Here is a 22,323-nt window from a genome sequence, read left to right on the forward strand (position 1 = left end):
ACCATGCTGGTATTTCCCTTTGTTTCTTTCCTGTACTTTTGGATCTTGTGTAGTTCTGGAAGTTTTGCTTTTCCATCTTTGTCTTGGGGTTTCCAGTGCTAGAATGTGTGCCTGAACGTAGACCAGTTGTATAGAGGTCCCATTCATTCATGCATGTGTGCATTCTTCAGCTAACATCTTATTTATTTATTTTTGAAAAAAGATTTATTTATTTATTTATTTTGGAGGGGAGGGGCAGTGGGAGAGAAAGTCCTAAGCAGACTCCATGCTGAGTGTGGAGCCTGTCGTGGAGCTCACAATCCTGGGATCACAGCCTGAGCCAAAAACAAGATTTGGACGCTTAACCGACTTCACCATCCAGGCGCCCCTTCAGCTAACAGTTTTTGAGTGCTCACCACCATGCGCTAGATGCTGGGATACAAAGATAAATACGGCAGTCAGTCATGGCCCTCAAGGAACTCAGTCAAGGAGGAGAGATAGTCCTGTCCGTAAGTAACTATACAACAGTGTGGTAAATGCTGTATTAGAGGACTGCAGTGATGATACAAAGAAGACAGTAACTGGTGGTCTATGTAGGATCAAGGATCTGTGTGGGATATTTTAAGATGGGATGTAAGATTGGAACTTTCTTTTAGTGAGGAAGGGGAGCATTGTTCAGTTATCTATGGCTGTGTGACATATCACCCCGAAACTGAATGATACAAAATAGTAACGATATATTATTTCTCATGATTCTGCGGGTCAGAAGTTTGGACAAGGCTCAGTTGGGCAGTTCTTCTCCATGTAGGCTCTACTGAGCTAACTCACTTGGCTGCTTGTGGTTGGTACTGGGATTGGGCTGGAGGGTTTAAGAGGGTTTCACTCATGTGTCCAGTTTCTTGGTGCTCCTCCATATGCCCTTCCTTTCTCTCTTCTCATGTGACTGTCTTGGGCTTTCTCAAAGCATAGTGGTCTCAGGATAGTAGGATTTCACATTTGGCAGCAAGCTTCCAAGAGGGATGAAGCAGAAGCTGCCAGTTCTCTAAAGATCCTGGGCTCGAAAGTTATCCAAAGAAGCCACCAGAATGTTCCATCTTGTACACATTTTTGGTTAGAGGAAGTCACCAAGCCAACCCAGACTCAGGGGCTCGGACGGAACAGGAGCTCCCCATTGATGGATGGAATAGCATACGCTTATGAATCAGTGGTGGTCATCTTTGGAGGTTATCTACCACAAGCACAAAATAGTTGAAAATAGAGAAGAACTGGAAAGGAACAATTACTGGAGCAAGTTCTCAGAGTGGACAGGAATAAATGATAACAGGCTTTATAACAGCTAACTAATACTTACTGTGCACTTCCCATATGCTGGGCATTCTTCTAGGCACTCAACATGTATTCATTGTATTAATTTATTTATTCCTAACAACAACCCTGTCAGGTACAATTATTAACTCCCTTTCACAGATGAAGAAGTCGATACACAAGGAGATGAAGTAACTTGCCTTAGGTCACACAGCTAGTAACTGGGAGAGGAGGGATTCAGACTCCTTGGACGGGAAGGATGGCGCCTCTTCCACTGAGACAGGTGGGAAGGAAGGAGTGGTGGGTGCAGGTGAGGGTGGGAGGGTCATGCTGTTGAGGAAGCCAATGTCCGATTGTCTCTTTTTTCTTTTTGATGGTACTCTGGTCAACGCTTAAGTGCAATGAGACAGGAGCAATTTGGGCTCCATTATTTATGATTGTAGTATCTGTGCATCATAGCCGAAGGGGCAGAGCAGGAAGCCATGAAGGGCTTGTTGAGTGGTCGAGGGCCCACAGGTGAGGACCATTTGTGTGCAGCGGCAGCACCCTCCCTTGGCCCTGTGGGGGTTTCTGCGGCTGGGCTTGTCGGGTAGAGAAGGTACACCATGGGGCTGATCCCAGAGTGCTCTTTGAACCCATGGTCAAAGTCTCAGAGATCTGCATTCTCTCCAGCTGCTGTGGACAAGTTGAGTGCCTAGAAGAATGCCCGGCATATGGGGAGTGCACAAGTAGACAAGTACTGTGGACAAGTAGACAAGATTTCCCCGGTGGCTCTCAGAAAGCAGCATTTCCACCACAGATTTGAAAATCCATAGATTTGAAAAGAAGAGTGCCAAGTGACTTCCTGTGTCGATCCTACAAATGTTCCTTGACCTTGTATTGGGTGCTTATTCCAGGTACCCTTTAAGTGCCAAATGTCAAGTCTTGAGACTGCTCCTAGGACAGCTTAGCATGGGATTTTATCTGTCCCCATGCTTCCAGGAGAGACTCCACTCTTTTTGGTGGGGTAAGGATATGGGCGTTGAGTATCACTCGGATCAGAGTGAGGGGCAGATGGCTCCTACTCTTCAGGCCATACAGAGGGCCTGTCTTTCCGCGGGACTGCAAAGGGAGGGGTTCGGAGGGGGTTGAGGAAGAGACTGCACTTTCTGTCCCATCCACCCCTTTTATTTGCCCATTCCAAGTGGTAAGCACCACTTGGAGTCTGTGTTCATAATAGTTTGATCTCTTTGGAAAATCCAGAAGGTACCTCCATATGTCTTTCTTGTCCTACAGTGCTTTAGAAAGCATTTCTTGAGAAAAGCACACTTAATATGGAAGGAACAGCTTTACCCCAGAAGGTTCCAGATAAACTCCTGTGGGGTGCCCGCCACTATAGCTTGGGTACCAGCCCAGGGTGTCTGGGAGGTTCAGCCCCTTGCTGGTGTTGTAAAGATTTTAGTCTGTATTTTTCAACATATAATACTATCTCCTAAGCCACAGGGCTCCAGGGGACAAATTCTGTTTCTCCTGGACCCCAGTGGCCCAATAAGCCTTCGACCAGTTGGAGTGGGGATATCACTCTAATTACTGCTTTGAGTCGCCTTACTTGGATCAAATTCTGTGGTGTAAGCTGAAGCCTCTAACCGGACCAGATCTTATCCATGTCAGGGGACCAGCAGTCTTCTCGATCTCTGCCCTGTAGTCTGGAGACCTGGCCTGAAACCACGAGGCCATGACATTTGGAGTTGAAAATGGTTAGCCTTTGAGCCTGGTGTTTAAGAAAGGGTCATATCTCATTCAGAGGCACGGTTCCCTGCAGTTGCTCTGTGATCCTTACAAGTGGGGTTGGCTCATCTCCTTTGACACAGCAAGTCAGTCTGCTCTTAGGAATTTAACCAACTTATGACTCTTTGACAGTAAAATTTACATGACTGTATAAAGACATTTGTTAATGGATCTTCTAATCAAGAAAAATTAATGTCTGTAACTTAACATAAATTGATTTTTAAAAAGATTTTGTTTATTTATTTTTGCGAGAGAAAGAGGGAGAGAACTCGTGTGCAAGCCAGGGGAGAGGGGCAGAGGGAGAAGCAGGCTCCTTGCTGAGCTGGGAGCCAAATGCGGGGCTCGATCCCAGGACCCTGAGATCATGACCTGAGCCGAAGGCAGACGCTTGACCAACTGCACCACCCAGGCGCCCCTTAACGTAAATTTAAATCTTATTTTGCAACCAAACTTTCAAGATCTACTTCATGCTGAAATAACTGATAACCAATATCAGGGTTAAAAATGATCATAACAGTAATTATAGTTTCTCCATTTATAAAATCTGGATTTGAACTGTAGGCAGAGAGACCTTTTCCTGAGCAGTTTGGTCCTCTGCACCATGAACCACCACTCCCTTTGTCCTGTAGTGGGAACCCCATGTGAATCATCTTTTCATTCCACGATGCCCACCTCAGAGTCTTGTACAAGTAGGCGAATGAGTGAGTGAATGGGGGAATGGCATTTTTTCTAGTTGTTAATGGGCCTGATTTGTGGTTGTCTTTTAGTTTTGATGGTTGGTTAGTTGCTGAGAGGGCATGAATTATATACAGCAGGTTTTTGTAAGACTATTAGGGTTGTTGGGTTCAAAATGATGCCTTAGAACTTGTAGCAATAGTATGAAAACAAATCTGCATTTCCTTAATAGTGTCGCTTGTACACCTTTCTGTACAGGAACTGCTTCGGAACCACACCACCTTGTTTGGACCGTATCGGATCGTTGCTGAGAGATCCAGTAGTATCTGCCATCCATGCTGGTTAGGGGTTGCTAGGCAGAAGCTGGTCTGCTCTGAACCGGGGAGAGGAAGAGGAGCTGATGTAGGATAACGGAGCAGCGATAAAGTGAACAAGGATGAGAGAAATACAGTTTTAAATGACAGTCCCAGGCAAGGTTGTCATCATGGGAAGTGTGTGACAGATTGTAAAATAGTTCCTGAGTCATAGAACTTTTTAGCTGGGAGTTATAAAAATAACCATATATATATATATGTCAATTTCTACTTCTGTGGCCTTGACAAGATGCCCCAGGGCCTGCACCTTCAGGATCCAGACTATAGGAGTTGGAGACTGTTCCTTTTGGGCGCACCCAACAGGATGAATTTCAGCCTTTTTATTATTCTGTCAAGATTCAGATTTTGGGGAGAGAGCCTGCGGTTTAGGATTGGTGCCCATTCCTTGGACAGGAGAGAATGGGCCTCTTGGGTGACAGATGTACTTAGATCCTGCACCGTGGTGGAGGGAGCATCCCCAAAGCAAGACTGGGGGAGTCTGCGTATGTGAGTCATGCAGGTGCAAATGGGCAAACCCGTAATCAGAGATAAGCATGCCTGTATATCCAGAGGAAGACAGTCATGCAAAGATGAGAAGATTCAGAAATGTGCATTAACAGACATTTTCACAAATACAAAATACGCAAAGACACTTGAGTATGTAAAGAAGCATTGTGTGTCCAAGTATATAGGTCAATAGCGGGATGTACAGAGATGCACCTGTAGACGTATACATGGAAATACATGCATGGATACAGACACACTTATGAGTACATGCCCACGGCACAGTGCATGGGTGCTTGGAGAGAAAATGAGCGGAGGAGGGGAGACTGAATGCTAGCAGGTGGATAAAGGAGAGAGAGTAGAGGGGCAGCAGAGTTATATGCTTTCATAAAGTAGTTGGTCAAGACCTATAAATTGACTTTGGATTTCTTTTTTTTTTTTTTTTTTTAAGATTTTATTTATTTATTTGACAGAGATAGAGACAGCCAGCGAGAGAGGGAACACAAGCAGGGGGAGTGGGAGAGGAAGAAGCAGGCTCATAGCGGAGGAGCCCGATGTGGGGCTCGATCCCATAACGCCGGGATCACGCCCTGAGCCGAAGGCAGACGCTTAACCGCTGTGCCACCCAGGTGCCCCGACTTTGGATTTCTGCATGAGTTCTTCGTGGGCCTCTTGGCTCTGGTCCTTGTTAGTGTGTTCACGAAGTTCATTTGATCAGAAGGGCAATGTGATGCCACAGATGGCAGTCTCCCTGTGGAGTCTTCATTTTCCTTGGTCTGCCTGTATTAATGGAGCAGCCTCTTCCCTCTCTCCTGCCTCACTTTCTGCCTCTGCTCCCACCATGCCGTCCTGGCTGTGTGGCTCTTCCCCTTAAGGGGAACCATGTTGAGTTCTTTTATGCCTCTGTGCCTTTGCACGTGCTGTTCCTATACTGTTCCTTCTGCTTGGAATGTTCTTTCTTCTTTGCCTGATTTTACTCTTCTCTCAAAAATTGCAGACCAGATATCACCTCCTCCAGGAAGCCTTCCGGAAATCCCAGAATGGTTTAGACACCATCCCTCCATGTGCATCCCCGTTAAAACACTGACTACTCTGTGCTATAATTGTTTTTAACTAGATCAGAGGCTTCTGGAGGGTAGACATGTATATTTGTATACGCCTCACCATTTAGCACTGTACCTGGCCCTCAATAAACATTTGTTGAATTGTTAAATGGATGATTGAAAGAACGATTCTATGAATGAATGAATGATGGTATAAGGAGCAAATGAACTAGAATAAATAATGACTCAGTGAGTTTGGTAACCTGAACTACATAAAGCTGGGCTTCCTTTTATTTTTTACTGCCTCTTCCCTGTTTTCTCCCCTTGAATCATAATTCAGAGCTGCTTGTCATAGCCCCCCTTCTTACCTGAAGATGTTCATCATGGGGTTGAACCCCAGAACTACACCTTAACTTAAACCCCTGGAGAGGATTCAAAACTCAGTAGTATCTGAGTCTGAGTTTTCCTGGCATGCCCATTCCTTCTGTGTAGGGGTAAGAAAGGTTTATTTGTCTCTGATGACAAATAATACTCATTTACATACACTTTGTAAAATATGAAAATACATTTAGAAGAAAATAAGGATCTTTATTTTTACCACCTTACGATTTTGTAAAGAGTTTGATATATGTTTTTCTAGTCTTCTAGGAAATGTACATACATGTATTTAAAATAGGCTTGACCTTTTTCATAAGATGGGATCATACTATCTACGTAATTTTGCATCTTGGAAATTTCACTTCCTGACAACCGTTTCCCATGCGATCACATATTCTCTAAAACGTGTTTTGAGGAATGCATGGTATTCCTTTGTGGAGCCGGATTTTCAAGTCATTCTTTAACTGTTTGGTATCTTTATTGGTACTTACTGTAGCTATTATATACGATGTTACATGAGCCACTGTGTGCCTAGACGTTTGAAGTTCTGGTTGTTTCCTTTAGGCTGGGTTTATAGAAGGAGAATAACCGGGTCAAAAAGGATAGGCTTTAAAAGAAAAAAATCCTGTGTGTGTATGTAAACCAGAGTGCATTCCAGAATAACTCTTACAAGATATGCCCTCTCTGTTGGGATTTTCAAAATAGATTTCTGGTTTGTATAGTTGAGCTGTTTTCCAGAAAGAGAGTATCTGGCTGCGACTGTTGTTTTTCCCAGCCCTGCTGTCTGGTCGTATACTGTGTCATTTCTCACTGTGAGCAGGTGTTTCCCCAGAAAGAGGTCACCACCCTGTGCACACCTTTAAAGATCCAGAGCCCAGGAGACAGAAGGTGTTGGCTTAGGGAATCTCGGCTACACTGGGGATGTGGGGATGTTGTTTCCTGGGGCCTGATGGTGTGATCTGGAGGTGAGAAGAGGGGAGCTGGAGAGCTAGGCCCTTTTCTGGGGCATCCTGTCTGCTGTCACCAGTGTCGACCCTCCTTTGTTGCAGCACCGTTTCCGTTGTGTTTGTACTGCCTGTCGTACTAGTGATCGATCGATTGGTTATTGGGGAAATATACACGACACAAGATTTACCATTTAACCATTTTTAAGTGCACAGCGCAGTGGTACGAAGTACCTTCACGCTGTCATGCCGCCACTTCCAGAATTGATCATCTCATACCGAACTCTTACAGTGACTTATTTTTAATTCTGAGCGGCTCAGGGTCAGGGACCGTGTCCCCAGATCCCAGAAATCTGGGGCTGTCTGTGGCACATAGTAGGAGCCTGTCAGTGTTGATATAAGAGATGGCAGAAGCCCCCGAGGGCAGGTCAGCGGCGTCCCGGCTCTATGGTTTGTGTGGGGTCTCCCCTGCTGCCCTGTGTGGCGGTGTCAGCCTCTCCCACGCCTCCCTGACTCTGCTGTCCTAGAATTAGACTGCCCAAGTGCCTCTGCGTCCTCTTTTTTTTTTTTTAAGGTTTTATTTATTTGTGTGTGAGAGAGAGAGAGAGCACAAGCAGGGGGAGTGGCAGACAGAGGGAGAGGGAGAAGTAGGCTGCCCACTGAGCAGGGAGCCCGATGTGGGGCTCGATCCTAGGACCCCAGAATCATGACCTGAGCTGAAGGCAGACGCTTAACCAATTTAGCCACCCAGGCATTCCTGCTTCCTCTTCTTTTAGCCATTTCTGTGTACCTCATTCATTTGCCCTTATTAGGAGGTCATTTTTAGTATTACCAGTCTGAGTTTTTATGTATACGTCTTGTTTCCCTGCTTAGATGATTCGCTCCTGGCCAGCGTACAGCCTCGCACATCGTAATATTACCGCTGATTACTAATATAATAGTTCACTGAAGCTAAGATGCCATCAGCAGCGTGATGGACCATGTATTTTCTGTAGCTCTGAGAAAGCAAGATCATGAATCAAAACACACTGCCACTTAAACCATGACACACCATTGGCTCTAAATGCACCCAATTTCAGATATCTTAGAATGTGAAAAAAAAAATTTTTTTTTTTGAGTGGATGAATCACCGTTCGTGAGAAATAAGCGCTGGTTTCATGTTTTGTTTCTCTGTGTGTATATTTGTGTCATGTGGTAGACGGGTGAGAACATTTATAGACATCATAGGCAATGGCTTTACAATTTTATTTTGTGAAAATTCCTAATTAAATTTCCATGCACTCTCTTCTTAAGGATGTGAAGCACATCACATTGCCTTCTGAATTTAGCCCTCCATTCTTTCCTAAGGCGGCTGTCCTCATTTTGTTTCACCTGCGTTTCTTCCATATTTTTGTTTTTTACTACAGATTTTTCAGCTTATTCTGCGCCTTTTTTTTTTTTTGCAGTGTTTTCTGTAGGAAGGGTGATCTTTATTTTAAAGGCCTCATAGAACCTTCTAGAGTATATTTTTTTTCAAGGTCCAAAAGAGTCTTACAATTATCACCAAGTGACAAAAGTGATAAGAGCAAGTGTTAGTGTCTTTAATGTCAAGTGCAAATTTCAGTGGCTGAAAAATGCGTGTTTAGATTAGAGTATGAATATTTTGCTAAAGTGGCCCATTAGATGATGATTATATTAGTAGCTGCTTGGATCTTCAGGTCCTGGGAATTCACATCAGCGATTTATAGTTCCTCCTGCTTAACTATGGGTAACCTTCATGAACACCACTTGATATATAGCATCCTTAATTTATTCCTGGGAACTACAATTTTTTAAAAAAATTTTAATTATACTGCTAAGAAGAGCAGGAACAAGGAAGCGTGTTTGTTTTTTTGTGCCCTCCAACCTATTTCTACTTAAGCTTCTTGATTATTAACTCACTTGCCTTAGCTTGATTTCTTTTATGTGCCTAATCTTGTTTACACCCAGACCCTGAGTTCTTATTTTTCTAGGCCATGTTATTAATAATTATATGAATAGCTGGCATGTGTTTTGAAAGCTTGCCTCATTTTTGTTCAGTGGCTCTTGACCTTGTGCACATTAAACCACCTGGGAAAGGGGCGCCTGGGTGGCTCAGTCAGTTAAGCATCTGCCTTGGGCTCAGGTCATGATCTCAGGGTCCTGGGATCGAGTCCTGCATCCAGCTCCTTGCTCAGCAGGGAGCCTGCTTCTCCCTTTCCTTCTGCCTGCCACTCCTCCTGCTTATGCTCTCTTTCTCTCTCATACACACACACACACACAATAAAATCTTAAAAAAAAAAAAATCACCTGGGAAAGTTCATACCTCCGGCCCATACCCAGACAATTGAAATGAGAATCTCAGAGTAGAACACGGGCATGAGGCTCACAGCCATGCGTTACCTCCTTTAATGTCTGACGACCCTGTGAGGCATATATTCTTTTCCTTATTTTATGGACGGGAACACCGAGGACAGGGTGGAGTAACCCAGCATTAGTGGAGACTCAAAGCCAGTCTGTCGGATTCCAGAGACTGTTCTTTCCATACGTATTAGCTATGCCTGGGCGCCGGATTGTGTCATTAAAACAAAGCAGTTACGTTCTGCAGTACTTAGAAAGGTAACTCTGCAGCGTCATTTCATGAGTAGTTTCAAAGCCCTGGCCATTGTACAGGCATAGACTGTGTTCTTTTCTCTTGTAAGGGGCTCTTCAGGATGTATTAAATTTCCCCTGGTTTGGAAGTATTCACCAAATTGACATTTTATTATCTCAGATTGTCCTGAATGATCTTGGAGGAATGACTTGTTCAGTTTGTGGTACTTAGATCAGTTGTTTTGTGGAGAGAGCAGTGTTGCCGTCTAACAAGTGGGTTTATAGAGTGAACTGGTGATAGTCGTTCATTCGAGTGGCCCCCAGAACTCCAGGGACGGACATAAACAGTCCCTAGGGCCGGCCTTGTGAGTGTAAACCCATCAGAGAGGAAATGCCGAGAAGAGATGCTAATCGCGCATTCCAGGAAATGCCCAGGGAAGGAAAGGGCAAGGAAAAAGAGAAGTAGGGGCTGGGGCAGCAACAGGGTTAGGGACAGAATGTTCTAGGGACGGAAGTCCTCTGATGTTTTAAGGAGAGAAGATTTTAAGGAGGAAGAGAGACGAAGCTGCCGGTGGAGGAAAGGTCCCCGTGAGCCCACATTCTATGATGCCGTGTTTAGGTTGAGAGAGAAAGATGTGTAGGTAGGTGGGGAGGGGAGAGGTGCACCTGACCTTGGTGATGAAGGAGTGATAGGGAGGTAACTGATGGCACAGATGGGGCAAGGTGAGGGTGAAGGTGGTTATGGGAGATGGTTAGGGGACATTATGGAAGATGGTGCTGATAATTTAGCAAAGCGGGAGAGATGATCTGGTGAAAGGGGGTGGTTTCAGCCCCAGCGGGGAGCAGGAGGACCTGGGCCCTAGTGAGGAAGGGGATGGAGAGCTGGTGGGCGGGTGGCCTCTGCCCTCAGCCGTGCAATAAGGCATGGGGAGGAGCGCACTGAAGGTAATTTGGAAGTGATTATTCTTGTGCTAAACAGTCTTCAGATGAGAAGAGGCCCCTAAGGCATTTAAATATAATTCAGATTCCAGAGGTGGTTTCCATACAGGTTTTTAAGAATTCATCTCATCAGAGAATTAAGGCTCACAAAGCATATTCTCTTTTCTGGAAGACCAATGAGGCTGGAAGGAAGATTATAGGCAACCTTTCCCTTTTTGAACAGCTTAGTTGAGTGGCTTAACTAACTGACCAGCTTAGTTGGGAGTGTTTGGTGGGTCTGTTAGAAATGTTTTAAGGGTTTTGCAAACTTGATAGAAGTATAGTTTTTGAAATTTTATATACCTCCACACCTTTTACTTGTATCTTGACATATTATATAATATTATATTATTACATACGTTATGTGCATATATATTTATGTACTCTTACGTCCATAGCTCGATGAATTTGCCCAGACTGAATACAGCTGTATAATAATGCTGAGATCAAGAAACAGAACACCACCTGCCCTTCAGAAATGCCCCCTGCCCCCTCCACCCCTTCTTCTTCCAGTCTCAAGCCCCTCCCAGCAAGGTAATGCTGATCCCGGCTTCTAACAGCCGAAGTACTAAATTTGTGTATGTAATTATGTCCCATACAAATTTGAATACGATGGAGACCACCAGAGTGTCAGCCTGTGTGGCTGGGGTAACTTTGTTCTGTGCTGAGCTTAAAATAAGATGGCTTTCGCCGTCTTCTGGAGAATGTGGCCTAAATTAGGGGGATTGTGGCTGGGCACAGCCTGTTGACTTCAGATCTGCTCACTGCTCTCTCGACCTTGCACACGCTGCCCCCAGTTCCTGTGCTGGCTCGTCGGGGCTGGCTCAGGTGTGTGGGCTCAGTGTGTGTGACGCATCCACGGGTTTTCGGGAGCCTGGTGTGTTACAGGCAGTTCTGGGGTTGGTCTCAGGTCCTCGGGGCCCCTGGGCCTCTGCATTCATTCCAGGGAACAGAAGCGATTGTTAGGTAACTTTAGGAACTCTAAATTTAATTTTTATTATTTTTTTATTTTTTAAATTAAAAAAATTTAATTCTAGTATAGTTAACGTACAGCGTTATATTAGTTGCAGGCCTAGAATATAGCGATTCACCAATTCTCTACATTATGCAGTGCTCACCAGGGTGAGTGGACTCCTAACCCCCTCCACCTGCTTCCCCCTCCCCCTCCCCCCCACCTCCCCTCTGGTAATCATCAGTTTGTTCTCTGTAGTTAGGAGTCTGTTTTTTTGGTTTCTCTCTCTCTTTTTTTTTCTTTGTTCATTTGTTTGTTTCTTAAATTCCACATATGAGTAAAATCATACGATATTTGTTTTTCTCTGCCTGACTTATTTCACTTAGCATTATACCCTCTAGATCTGTCCATGTTTTGCAGGTGGTAAAATTTCTTCCTTTTTTATGGCTGAGTAATAATTCCTCTGTGTGTGTGTGTGTGTGTGTGTGTGTGTGTGTGTCACTTCTTTATCCATTCATCTACTGATGGGTTGCTTCCACACTTCGGCTCTTGTCAATAATCCTGCAGTACACACAGGGGCACATGTATCTTTTCAAAGTAGGGTTTTCCTATTCCTCGGGTAAATACCCAGGAGTGGAATTACTGGATCATATGGTAGTTCTATTTTTAATGTTTTGAGGAGCCTCCAGACTGTTTTGCACAGTGGCTGCACCGGTTTGCCTTCCCACCAGCAGTGCAGGAGGGAGGAACTCTTCAGTCTTAGGGCAAACTTCCTGGTACTCCTGTTTCGAATTTGAGCCTCAAGAAGTGGGTTCGTTGGCCTGCAGGCTTGTTTGTTTATTTCTAAATTTAAGTTGAAAGAATCACCAACATTTAAAAACGGAGAGATTTCACATCGAAACGTGGATTTCAGTCTTATCCTGAGGTCACAGAATAGCCAGCGTCACCTAGCCCACTTTGATGAACCGTGGCATCGTGCTGAGGGTGCCTCTGCAGCCCCCTTTGCTTGCCCTTGCACCCCTTATTTTGCGAGATTCACTCCTGGTCCTCTTTTCTCCCTGGCTTCTGTAGGCACTTGTGTTTAAGAGCCTTCTGAGGTTGCAAAGTGAGGAGTTCAAGAGATGCACAACTTTTTGTAAGTTTGATTTAGGGTGTTCTCAGTATCGAGCAACTTAACTGTTTTTCAGCAAATACATATCTAAATCATGAATCAGAAGCTTCCAGCCGGAATCAGCAGACTTGGTATGGTAGTTTGTTATTTAAAAATTTTTTATTAATCTAACTTGTATTGAACAGGTAGTACTTTCACATGGTTCAGAGTTTAAAAGGCAAAGGTCAGAAACTCAGCTGCCTGCAGGGAGGGGCCGGGCAGATAATAAATAAATGAAGCAGGCTGGTGGCACAGTGACCAAAGGATGATAAGGGTTAGTGGGGCCTGTGGAGAAATGCCCCTTTAGCATTAAAATTTTATTTTATTTCATTAAAGATTTTATTTATTTACTTGAAAGAGGGAGAGAGCAAGAGAGAGCACAAGCAGGGGGGGTGAGGGAGAAGCAGGCTCCCCACTGAGCAGGGAGCCCCATGTAGGGCTCGATCCCAGGACTCTGGGATCCCGACCTGAGCCGAAGGCAGACGCTTAACCGACTGAGCCACCCAGGCGCCCCTAGGCATTACAGTCCTAAAAACTATGTGTGAATGTTGGTAAGAGCCCGAAAGTGATTGCCTGGGGATTAGGAATTGGGGATGTGGGATTGACTAGAAGGTACATGAGAGAACCTTCTGGGCTGATGGAAATGTTCTGTATCTTGCTTTGGGTGGTGGCTACATGTGTACTTTCATCAGATACACTTCATCAAATAAATTCAAGAGGCACAAATGACAAATAGCAAAGTGTCCCTCCCACCCTGTCACGTGGCCACCTAATTCCCTTTCTCGAAGGGTATCAATGACTTCTGTATCCTTCCAGAGATGAACACAAATACAAACAAAATGTGTGTGTGTGTGTGTATGTGTGCGCATGTGTACGTGCATGTGTGCCTCCCTTTACACAGACAACTTTTCCATGTTCACTGTTCTGTACCTTTCCTTTTTCATTCAATAACCATTTTAGAGATTAGACTAATATTTAAGGAGCCTCCTCATACTGTGTTCAATATGTTGCACTTCTGGAAGAAGTTTTAGAGTAATTTGAATCTGGATGTTTGAGGTCAGGAGTGCACTTTCTAGGTCCCCCAAAGCCCAAACACTCCTTCCTGCCTCCCCCGCTCTGCAGTCCTGACCTAAGTCCTGCTGTGCTGTGCAGGCCTCCCCAAGCGTATCTCACGGTATTTTTGGAAATTCTATTGCTCTTGCAGTCGCATTTAATTGTTCTGCTACCCCACAAATTTTCACGTTCTTTGTGGCTATTTTTTTATGTTTCTATGGCACCTAGTAAGTTACTTGGTACCTGGTAGATACTCAGTAGATAAGCATTGACCCAATGAGACTAGAGGATTTGACCTTTTCTAACGGGGAGTTGGTTGGCCTTTTGAATGGTAGTTAAGATGTCAGAGGAGTCCTACAGCTTTGTCTTTACTGTATAATGAGACCGCAGTATAGGCTCGTGGCCTCCAGAGTGGGGCAGGGGAAAAATATGAGAAGTTTAACTTATTTTTAAAAAATATCTATTTTGTATATAAAAATCGATATTAGGTTTGATAATAGGTTATGTACGGGTTGACCCTGACACCCTCATTTGCTGGGTATGACAGAGGGTTTCACGTCACATACAGAGCGTAAAGTATAGGAACACTGGGGATGGGGGTGTTGGCAGTGGGTCTCTTCCATTTGCTGTCTTTCAGCGGCGTGGGGTGGATGGAGATGTGGGAATGCTCTGATAAGTGGATTTTCAAATTATATATAAACAAATTTTCCCTAGTAGACCAGGGGCTTAAACTGATTTTTTTGAGGGCGTGGAGACTTGTTGCAGAGAAGAGTTTAACAGTGCAAACAGAACCCCCGAGCCCGGGCCGCTTCTGCTCCCTGCTAGGCCCTTCAGTCTGGTTGCTGTGCGGACAGTGACAGAATCTCGGTGGTCTCCCGGGGCTGTCCACGCAAGGTACCCCAAGCTGGCTGAAAGCCACAGAAATGTACTGGCTCACTGTAGGACCTATTTCCAAGGAAGGTCATGTCCAGAGGTACTGGGGGTAAGAACCTCAACATATTTTTGGGGGGACACAATTCCACCCACAAGAGTATTTTATCAGATGTGGTAAGAAAATGGCCCATGAATATTGATACTGAATAATGTCATTTATCACATGTTTATATCATTAAAACATGGTTATGTGTGGGGCGTCAGGGTGGCTCACTTGGTTGAGCGTCCCACTCATGATCTCAGCTCAGGTCTTGATCTCAGGGTTGTGAGTTCAAGCCCTGTATTGGGCTCCATGCTGGGCGTGGAGCCTACTTAAAAAAAAAAAATGTGGTTATATGTATAATTTCTAAGATTCATAGTATTAAAACAGTAGGCTTTGTATGGGGTTTTAAAAAGAAAGAAAAGCATATGAGTGGAGGTGTGCTTGGGAATTTTTTAATGGAGTGTGTGACCTGCTAGTTGGGAGACCACCACCTGGGCTGTCTGACCAATGGGGTCAGCTGCACAGGGCTGGAGGCTGGCAAACCCGTGTATAGAGTCCCATTCTGTGTCCTCCTATCAGATGGCCCTTGTGGATTCCTTAACCTCTCTAGCTTTAGTTTCTTCATTTGCAGAATGGGTTGTTGGGAAAATTAAGCGCTATAATCCCTGAAAGGTGCTTCGCACAAAACTCGGCTTACAGCAGGCAGTCAAGAAATATTAGCCATCACTGTTGTTAATAAATAGGTTTTCGTTGCTTTTCACTTCATCTCGAGGAAATTGGTCAGCACAGGGGCCACAAATCACACAAGAAAACACGACTGGATGAATCATGATTCTGTACTAATAGACTTAAAAACAGTGAGCTCGTGTAGAAGGGAGCGAGTTTACTTTTAGTCCCTCCCACTTGGTGTGAACATATCGATAAACCCAAGTGAATGTCCTACTGTGGTTTTCCTGTACCGGTTGGGAGTGGAGCTGCCAAGGGTGACTTGGGGCTGTTTACCTGTCCTCAGCAGCTGCTCTCCCCAGGCTGCCCCAGTAAAGATGCAGGCACGTCAGTGGTTCTCAGCCGGGTAGTGTCACCTGCAGAAGCATTTGTTGTGACTGTCAGTGTAGGGGGCACATTACAGACAGCCGGTGGGGTCAGGGATTCCAAACAGCTGGGGACCTCTACATGTCCCTGTGTAGGACTGCTATAAGGGATTCATTCATTCATTCATTCATTCATACCTAAAGTTCTGTTTTAGAATATCTTTGGTCTGTGAGAGACTTTTCTTTCTGTCCCTACAGCCAAACAAAAGAAGGAGTAATTGTATCATGACAGTAGAGTGGTTTAAAATTCTCACTGAGGATGCCCTGTGTTCCTTTTTTAAATGGTGTCAGTAATCAAGACTCTTTTTCTCTTCGAGGCCACTGATTCCTCTAGAGAAATCAACCAAGGCTTACATACAAGCAGAGAAAAAAAAATTGTTTTAGAGAACAAATTATAACCAGTGTTTAAAAGCAGAGAATAAAAAGCCCCACTCAGTAAATGTAACAATGAATATAATATGTTATTTGGTTTCATATTCTTGTGTTAAACCAGTTGAGGAAAGGGAGAAGACAAGAGGCAGAGAAGAACACAAGCACTGGGGAGAAGCTGGTGAAGGATGGGGAGAGATGGGGGAGGACAAGGGGGAGGGAGGTTAGTAAGAGATGGGGGGAACTAGCTTACAAAATGTGCTTTGCCAAGATTGTTGTTGATCCAGACTGTAGATACCTTTCAAAATTGCCACTCACATAAAAAAATTATAATCTTATTTAAAAATTGATTCATCTTAAAGGATGATTTTAGTATGTCCAGAAGAAACCATTTAATAATCTGGTTTTAAGGTGGAGATGGTCAGAAATTAATCACAGTCTTTGGGCCAGATGGCACATGTGAGTTCATGCTTTAAATTTGAACTGTACTTTTAAATACGTAAAATGAACAGATGAAGTTCAAACGTAGAAAACCAAAAAGTCTCATCAGTCTCAAGAGCAAGGTAACTGCTTCTGTGGACCAGGACTGCGGATAGTTAGCAGGGCCAAGGTCAGCTGCTGCCTGCTGGAGGGGCTTGACTTAGCAAAAGCAACTGAGCGCTAACACAGCAGATGCTCTCAGTTCGGAGGGAGCGCCCAGACAGCAGCCGTCAGCATACGGGAAGGAGGAGATTACCACCTTCCTTTTGAGAAGCTCTGCGAACTGGCTGGAAGGACAAGGATGGGAGTCGTAGGGGTGGTGCTAACAACACACTGGGTTCCTGGGTCCCATCCTCTTGGAGAGTGTGGGGAAAGGCCTAGAAATCCATATTTTTAAAAGATCTTCAGGAGATTCTGAGAGCAGGACCACTGAGAGCAACACTGTGGGGATAGGAAAGTCAGCTTTAGGATAGCAAGCTTACCGAAGTTACGTTGGCATAACTTGTACCCAGGAGCTTTTCGTATTTGGGCCCCTGAATTGATTGCTTTAAGAATGATCGTAAAATGCACATGACCTAAAATTGCCGTTTTAATTATTGTAAAGTGTGCAATTCGTGGCGTTAGGCGTATTCACAGTGTTGTGCAACCATCACCCCCACCCCCACCCTCGGCAGCCACTAATCTGCTTTCTGTTTCTCTGGGTTTGCTGATTCTAGATATTTCATGCAAATGGAATCATACAATATGTGTTTTTGTGTGTGTGTCTGGCTGCTTTCACTTAGCATAATGTTTTCAAGGTTCATCTGTGTCGGAGAATGTAGGAGTACTTCATTCGTTTTTATGGCTGAATGATATTGCATTGTATGAAGGTACCACGTTTTGTCTCTTCATTTGTTGACGGATATTTGGGTCGTTTGCACCTATAGGCTGTAGTTAATAGTGCTGCCGTGAACGTTCCTGTACAAGTTTTTGTTTGAACACCCGTCCCCGGGTCTTTTGGGTATATGCTTCGGAGTGGAATTACTGGGTGCTCTGGTAATTCTGTGTTTAACTTGTTGAGCACCTGCAAAGCTGTTTTCCACAGCCGATCAGCAGCAGTGCATGAGGATTCCAGTTGTTCCACACTCTTCCCAACACTTGTTTTTTTTTTTTCTTTTTAAATTGGTCTCTCCTAACGGGTGTGAATTGGTATCTCATTGCGGTGTCTCTAATGACTAATGACATTGAACTTCATGTGCTTGTTGGTAATTGTATTGCTTTTAAGTTCAAATGTGTTCAGATGGGTGTTGTTTGTGTCATGCAGGGAAGTCCTTTTGTATGTTGTCACTGAAGCTGCAGACAGACCAGGGTCCTAGTCCCGACTCTCTTGTCGGGCTTGGGGCAAGCTAGAACTCGCCGCGCCTGCCTTCCAGTCGCTGGAGGGCTGACCGGACCTTCCCTACCTTGCCTTCCCTACCGGCAGGGCTCTGCGAGAGCGGAGGGGTATGTGTAAAGTCTCTAGGAACAGAGAGAGCATTTTGTCATCATCGTTTTCACAGATGAGGAGATCTCTTCTTCTGTCCCTGCTTCTTTCTTGTGGGGCTGACCGCAGTCCTCAGTGATTGAAGAGAGACCACCCGGAGTGACACGTTTTAGTTGCCCGTCCACGGTGTGAGGCCCCAGAGAGCCATGTCTGAGTTGCTGGGGGTAGCAGATCCTTTGGTCCTTTGTATTTCTGCTTGAGTTTTCCTGCTTCGGGCCCCACCTCCCGTTTCCCCGTGCAGGTAAGGCAGTGAAGGCATTATGGGCACAGTGCCCAGGAAAGCTCATCCCTGGGAAAGTTCCCAGCCCTTTCACAGATGCCATCTTTGGGCCTCCCGCGGGGCTAAGCATCCTTAACCAAGTATGAGGTCTTCCCATGGCATTAGTCCTATGCCGTCCCGATGCGGAGCTGACCTAGAAGCTCATCTCATGCCCCTATGCATATAGGGTCTGAGATGTTATCCTTACTGTGTCGTTCGTTTTTTACATATTGCGTAATGCACCCCAAGTTGATAGGCCTGTGTTGGGATGCCATGAGTATAGTTTTCAAATTGGGAAGTCGTTTTTTAATATATAAAATTCTCGTTTGTTGTGTAATTATAAAGACTTTTGTGCATAGCTATTCAAGAATGATCATCCGGAGCTGTCCCTTGAAAACTCTTGGGTGCAATTTAAGATCCGTCTCCCCAGAGAGGCGGTGTGGTGCTGCGGCGAGAGCAGGGGGTGGCGGAGGGATCACCTGGCGCGGAGGGGTGGTGGTTGTGGACACAAGCCTGTAGGCTCCCTTGACCATTGCACCGTTTTTTCTTTATTGTGGTGAGATACACAGAACATAAAATTTACCATTTTAATAATTTGTAAGTATACAGCTCAGTGGCATTCGTTGCAACATTTTAAACATTTCCTTACTGGTGGGGTTCAGCTTCCCTCCTCATCCTCCCTGGAGTTAACACCTGATGGGAGGGATCCCCACCTCCTCCCCCACCGCTTGGGCCAGGCAGGCTTGTTCTGTGAGCTGCGGGCTCCCTGCCCCAGGGGAAATGCAGGCTGGCCTGGGAGGCTTGGCTATTAATAGAGGCTTTCTCAGGGTCATTAATGATTCGGCAGAAGGTATTAACTAGTCTCCAGTTGGGGATTCTTATGTTCTCAGAGGCATTATACTGTTTATTAACTTATCTGAGTATGGGACAGGGAAGAAAAAGATTCAGGCTCTTTTTTGCTGTTTTCTCAAAACCCTAGTTAAGGGGTTTGGGAAAAAGTGAAATTGACCATCATGTTTTAAGGTTATTTTAGTACTTCATTCATCTCTCCTTTGGGAAGGGACTAAAATAAATGTACTGCTTTGGAGATATTCTGACATTTTATTTTCTTCTCCTTTCCTCCTTCATAATTCTCATAATTTCCAAGATTTCCTTTATTTTTTATTCACTATCTTTTAGGAACTTTGAACTTAAGAGACAGTCAGACAGGCATAAGGCTTTATTCTATTATGCGCAGTTAGTAATTTATCTGTAATCTTTCTAAAGAACAGTACAGAAATGAACATCTTTGTATTGAATTAATCAGGTGACTTAGGAAATGTTCTCAAACACACACAAATATGTTATTATGTAATCATGTTATTGTTTCAGATACAAAATAATTATTATTCTTTCTGTGAGTATATCTCAGAAGTGTTAGGAATATCTTTTAATTAACGCAGGCTTAACTAACTTCCAGCCTCCCTAATGAAATAATGGATGTAAGCAATAATCATCCTGTTTAATCATTATGTGAAAAGTTGATGAAGAGTCTTATCATGGGTAGAGCAGACTGTCACCACCTAAAACCCCTGATCAATTTTAGCGTCACTCAACATGGGACAGCCAGTCACTACCAAATGTGTTGCCATGAGAATACAAAAGACCACCTAGATAATATTCTTGCTAAACATGTCAATCCTGAATCTAATGAAGACTCTAGGTGTAATGACCAGTTTGTAGAAAATTTGGGGGTTAGAAGAACATGTTAAATGACACCATGAGAATATAGTTAGCCAGATACGGAATATGGGCTGGCTATGGGGACAAATGACCTTTTTCTTTCACAAGTAAATTGTTAGAGCTTAAAACAATAAAGAAGGAGGAGGAAACTCTTAACAGCGTAAAAGAGACTTAGGAGACACATCACCGAAAGCATTGTGTGTACCTGGTTTGGATCCTGATTTGCAAAAGGCAACTGTACAAAAATATTTGGAGGTCATCAAGGAGAACTAAGTATGGAATGCATAATTAGATGATATTAGGAATTATTTTTAATTTTGTTGGCTGTGATAATGACTGTGGTTATGATTTTTTAAAAGTCTTTATCAGAGATACCGGAGTATTTATTGGTGAAATGAATAATATGTGGGATTTGCTTTACTCTTGTTAAAAAAAAAGAGAGTGGGAGATAGAGGAAGTGAACATGGCCAGAAGTTGGTGTTGAAGGCTGGTGATGGGTTCTAGTCTTTCCGTTTTTGTGTATGTCTGAAAATTTCATAATAAAAAGTTTAAAATGCTGAAATCGGTTTAGTGGTGGCATTTAGACTCTTTAAAATAGCAAAAACAAATATAGAACTCTGTACGCTGGTAAAGCCTCAATTTTGGAAAATTGCCTTTTGGCTTATCTACATATTTGGTCTGGTTAGTTTCTTGGCAAATTAGTATTTACATTAACTTCATGTTATTCCTCATCCCAGAGTCCCATGGAGCCCTCAAATAAACTAAGAGAAGTCATAATTATAGATACTTAGAGAGTTAATGCTATGGATAATTGCTAATCAGTAGGCTCTTCATACCAATAAGCAGGCAGAAGAGGGGGTTTGGGAAAGATTGTCAGTGAATGGAAATAAATTAAGTAAGGATGAGAATAATTTGTGTGCTTGACTGAATTGGATTGTAGAAGGGTATGTAAATAGCACTGTGTCTGGTATGATTGCTAAAGGTCGCCCTTTCTGATTGCTGCAGAATACTGGGTTCTTTTGCCGCCCCTTAAATGAACTAGAGTTAAGGGAGTTGAACTTTTTTTCTCTCTCTCTTCCTTGATGGGGTCATTTGACTTCAATCATCATCTTTCCGCAGATAATCACCAAATCTGTCTCCCCAACCCCAGTGGCTCTTTTGAGCGCTAGAATCACATTTCTGCCCACCTGGGGTTGGCTTCCTGCCTGCTACACCAGTCTTGTCCCCAGCCAGGCTCCCCTCGCTGGCCCTGTGCCGTGCACACCAGCTGTATTCGCATCTCTCAACATCTTTCCTGCCTCTGGCTTTTGCACGCACCAGCCCCTCTGCCTGGAGCACTCTTCCACTCTCTTTTACTCTTGGCTTCTGGTCTTCTAGATGTTGGCTCAGACACAACTTCTCAGAGTCCATTTTCCTGACCTTCGCCCATCATCCTGGGTTTCCACCCTCTTCCTTGTTTCCTTAGCAGTCTTCTGAGTTTGTAACTACTGTCTCCTCTCCTCCACGGTAAAGTCCCTGAGCAAGAAGGGGGCCTTTCTGTCTTGGTGGAGTTCTGAGCAAGGAGGTATAAGGACTCAAACTCTTAAGTACTGGTGATGGGGATGAAGGGATCTGAGAGTTCACAGCAAGACCCTGACGTGAGAATGAGTGTCAGCGGGCATGGAGGGATGGTCGGGGGCTTCTTAGGGACATATACTTAGGAGGAGCTGTGTGTAGTGGGCAGTCGAATCTGTGACTCCGAATCACCTTGGGCTTCTTTTCTCTCTTGGCCCGTCCATCCCTCCAGCTGCCGAGGTTTACATGTGCGCATGTCTCTGACTTGTGGCTTCTTTTCCATCCCTGTGTGGTCGCGCTCCGCTTAGCACTCGCCCCATCGGCTGTGTACCTGTGCGTGGGATCCCTCACTGTCTCCTGCTTCTTGCCAGGTTGCTCTTTCTGCGGTGTAACTGCTCAAAAGGCCCCTTGGCTCAAAATACCCAATGGCTCCCCATTGTCTACTGACGTTCTCACATTCCTCAGCCAACTTTTCTGGTATTCTCTGCAACCTCAGCCAACTTTTCTGGTATTCTCTGCAACCGGTTGGAGCCACTACTGTTTGTTACGCAAACACATCCCACATTGTCCAGACATGGAGCCTTTGTCTCTGCTGCTGCTTCCAGCCGGAATGGCTCCTCTCTGTCTTTTAAGGCTCCTGCTCCCCTGATATAATAGAGAAGCTTAATTTAGAGCTGAATTAAGGAATTGAGCCTGTAGCATAAGCTCTGTACTGTTTGTTGGAATTAGACCCACCCAGC

The 22,323-nt window shown here is 44.4% G+C and overlaps 1 protein-coding gene across 1 annotated transcript in view; it reads left to right on the top strand.

Annotated features, from left to right (window-relative positions):
* The first annotated feature begins 443 nt into the window (after positions 1-443).
* Positions 444-22,323, top strand: part of KIAA1549 (KIAA1549 ortholog) — a 115,990-nt gene continuing 94,110 nt past the window's right edge. The window contains exons 1-2 of the mRNA XM_040644537.1: positions 444-488; positions 3,985-4,045. Of these exons, the coding sequence (XP_040500471.1) occupies positions 444-488; positions 3,985-4,045 (106 nt within the window). The remainder of the gene's footprint in view (positions 489-3,984; positions 4,046-22,323) is intronic.

Source organism: Ursus maritimus, unplaced genomic scaffold, assembly GCF_017311325.1.
Source record: "Ursus maritimus isolate PB19 unplaced genomic scaffold, ASM1731132v1 scaffold_3, whole genome shotgun sequence".
Lineage (NCBI taxonomy): Eukaryota > Metazoa > Chordata > Mammalia > Carnivora > Ursidae > Ursus > Ursus maritimus.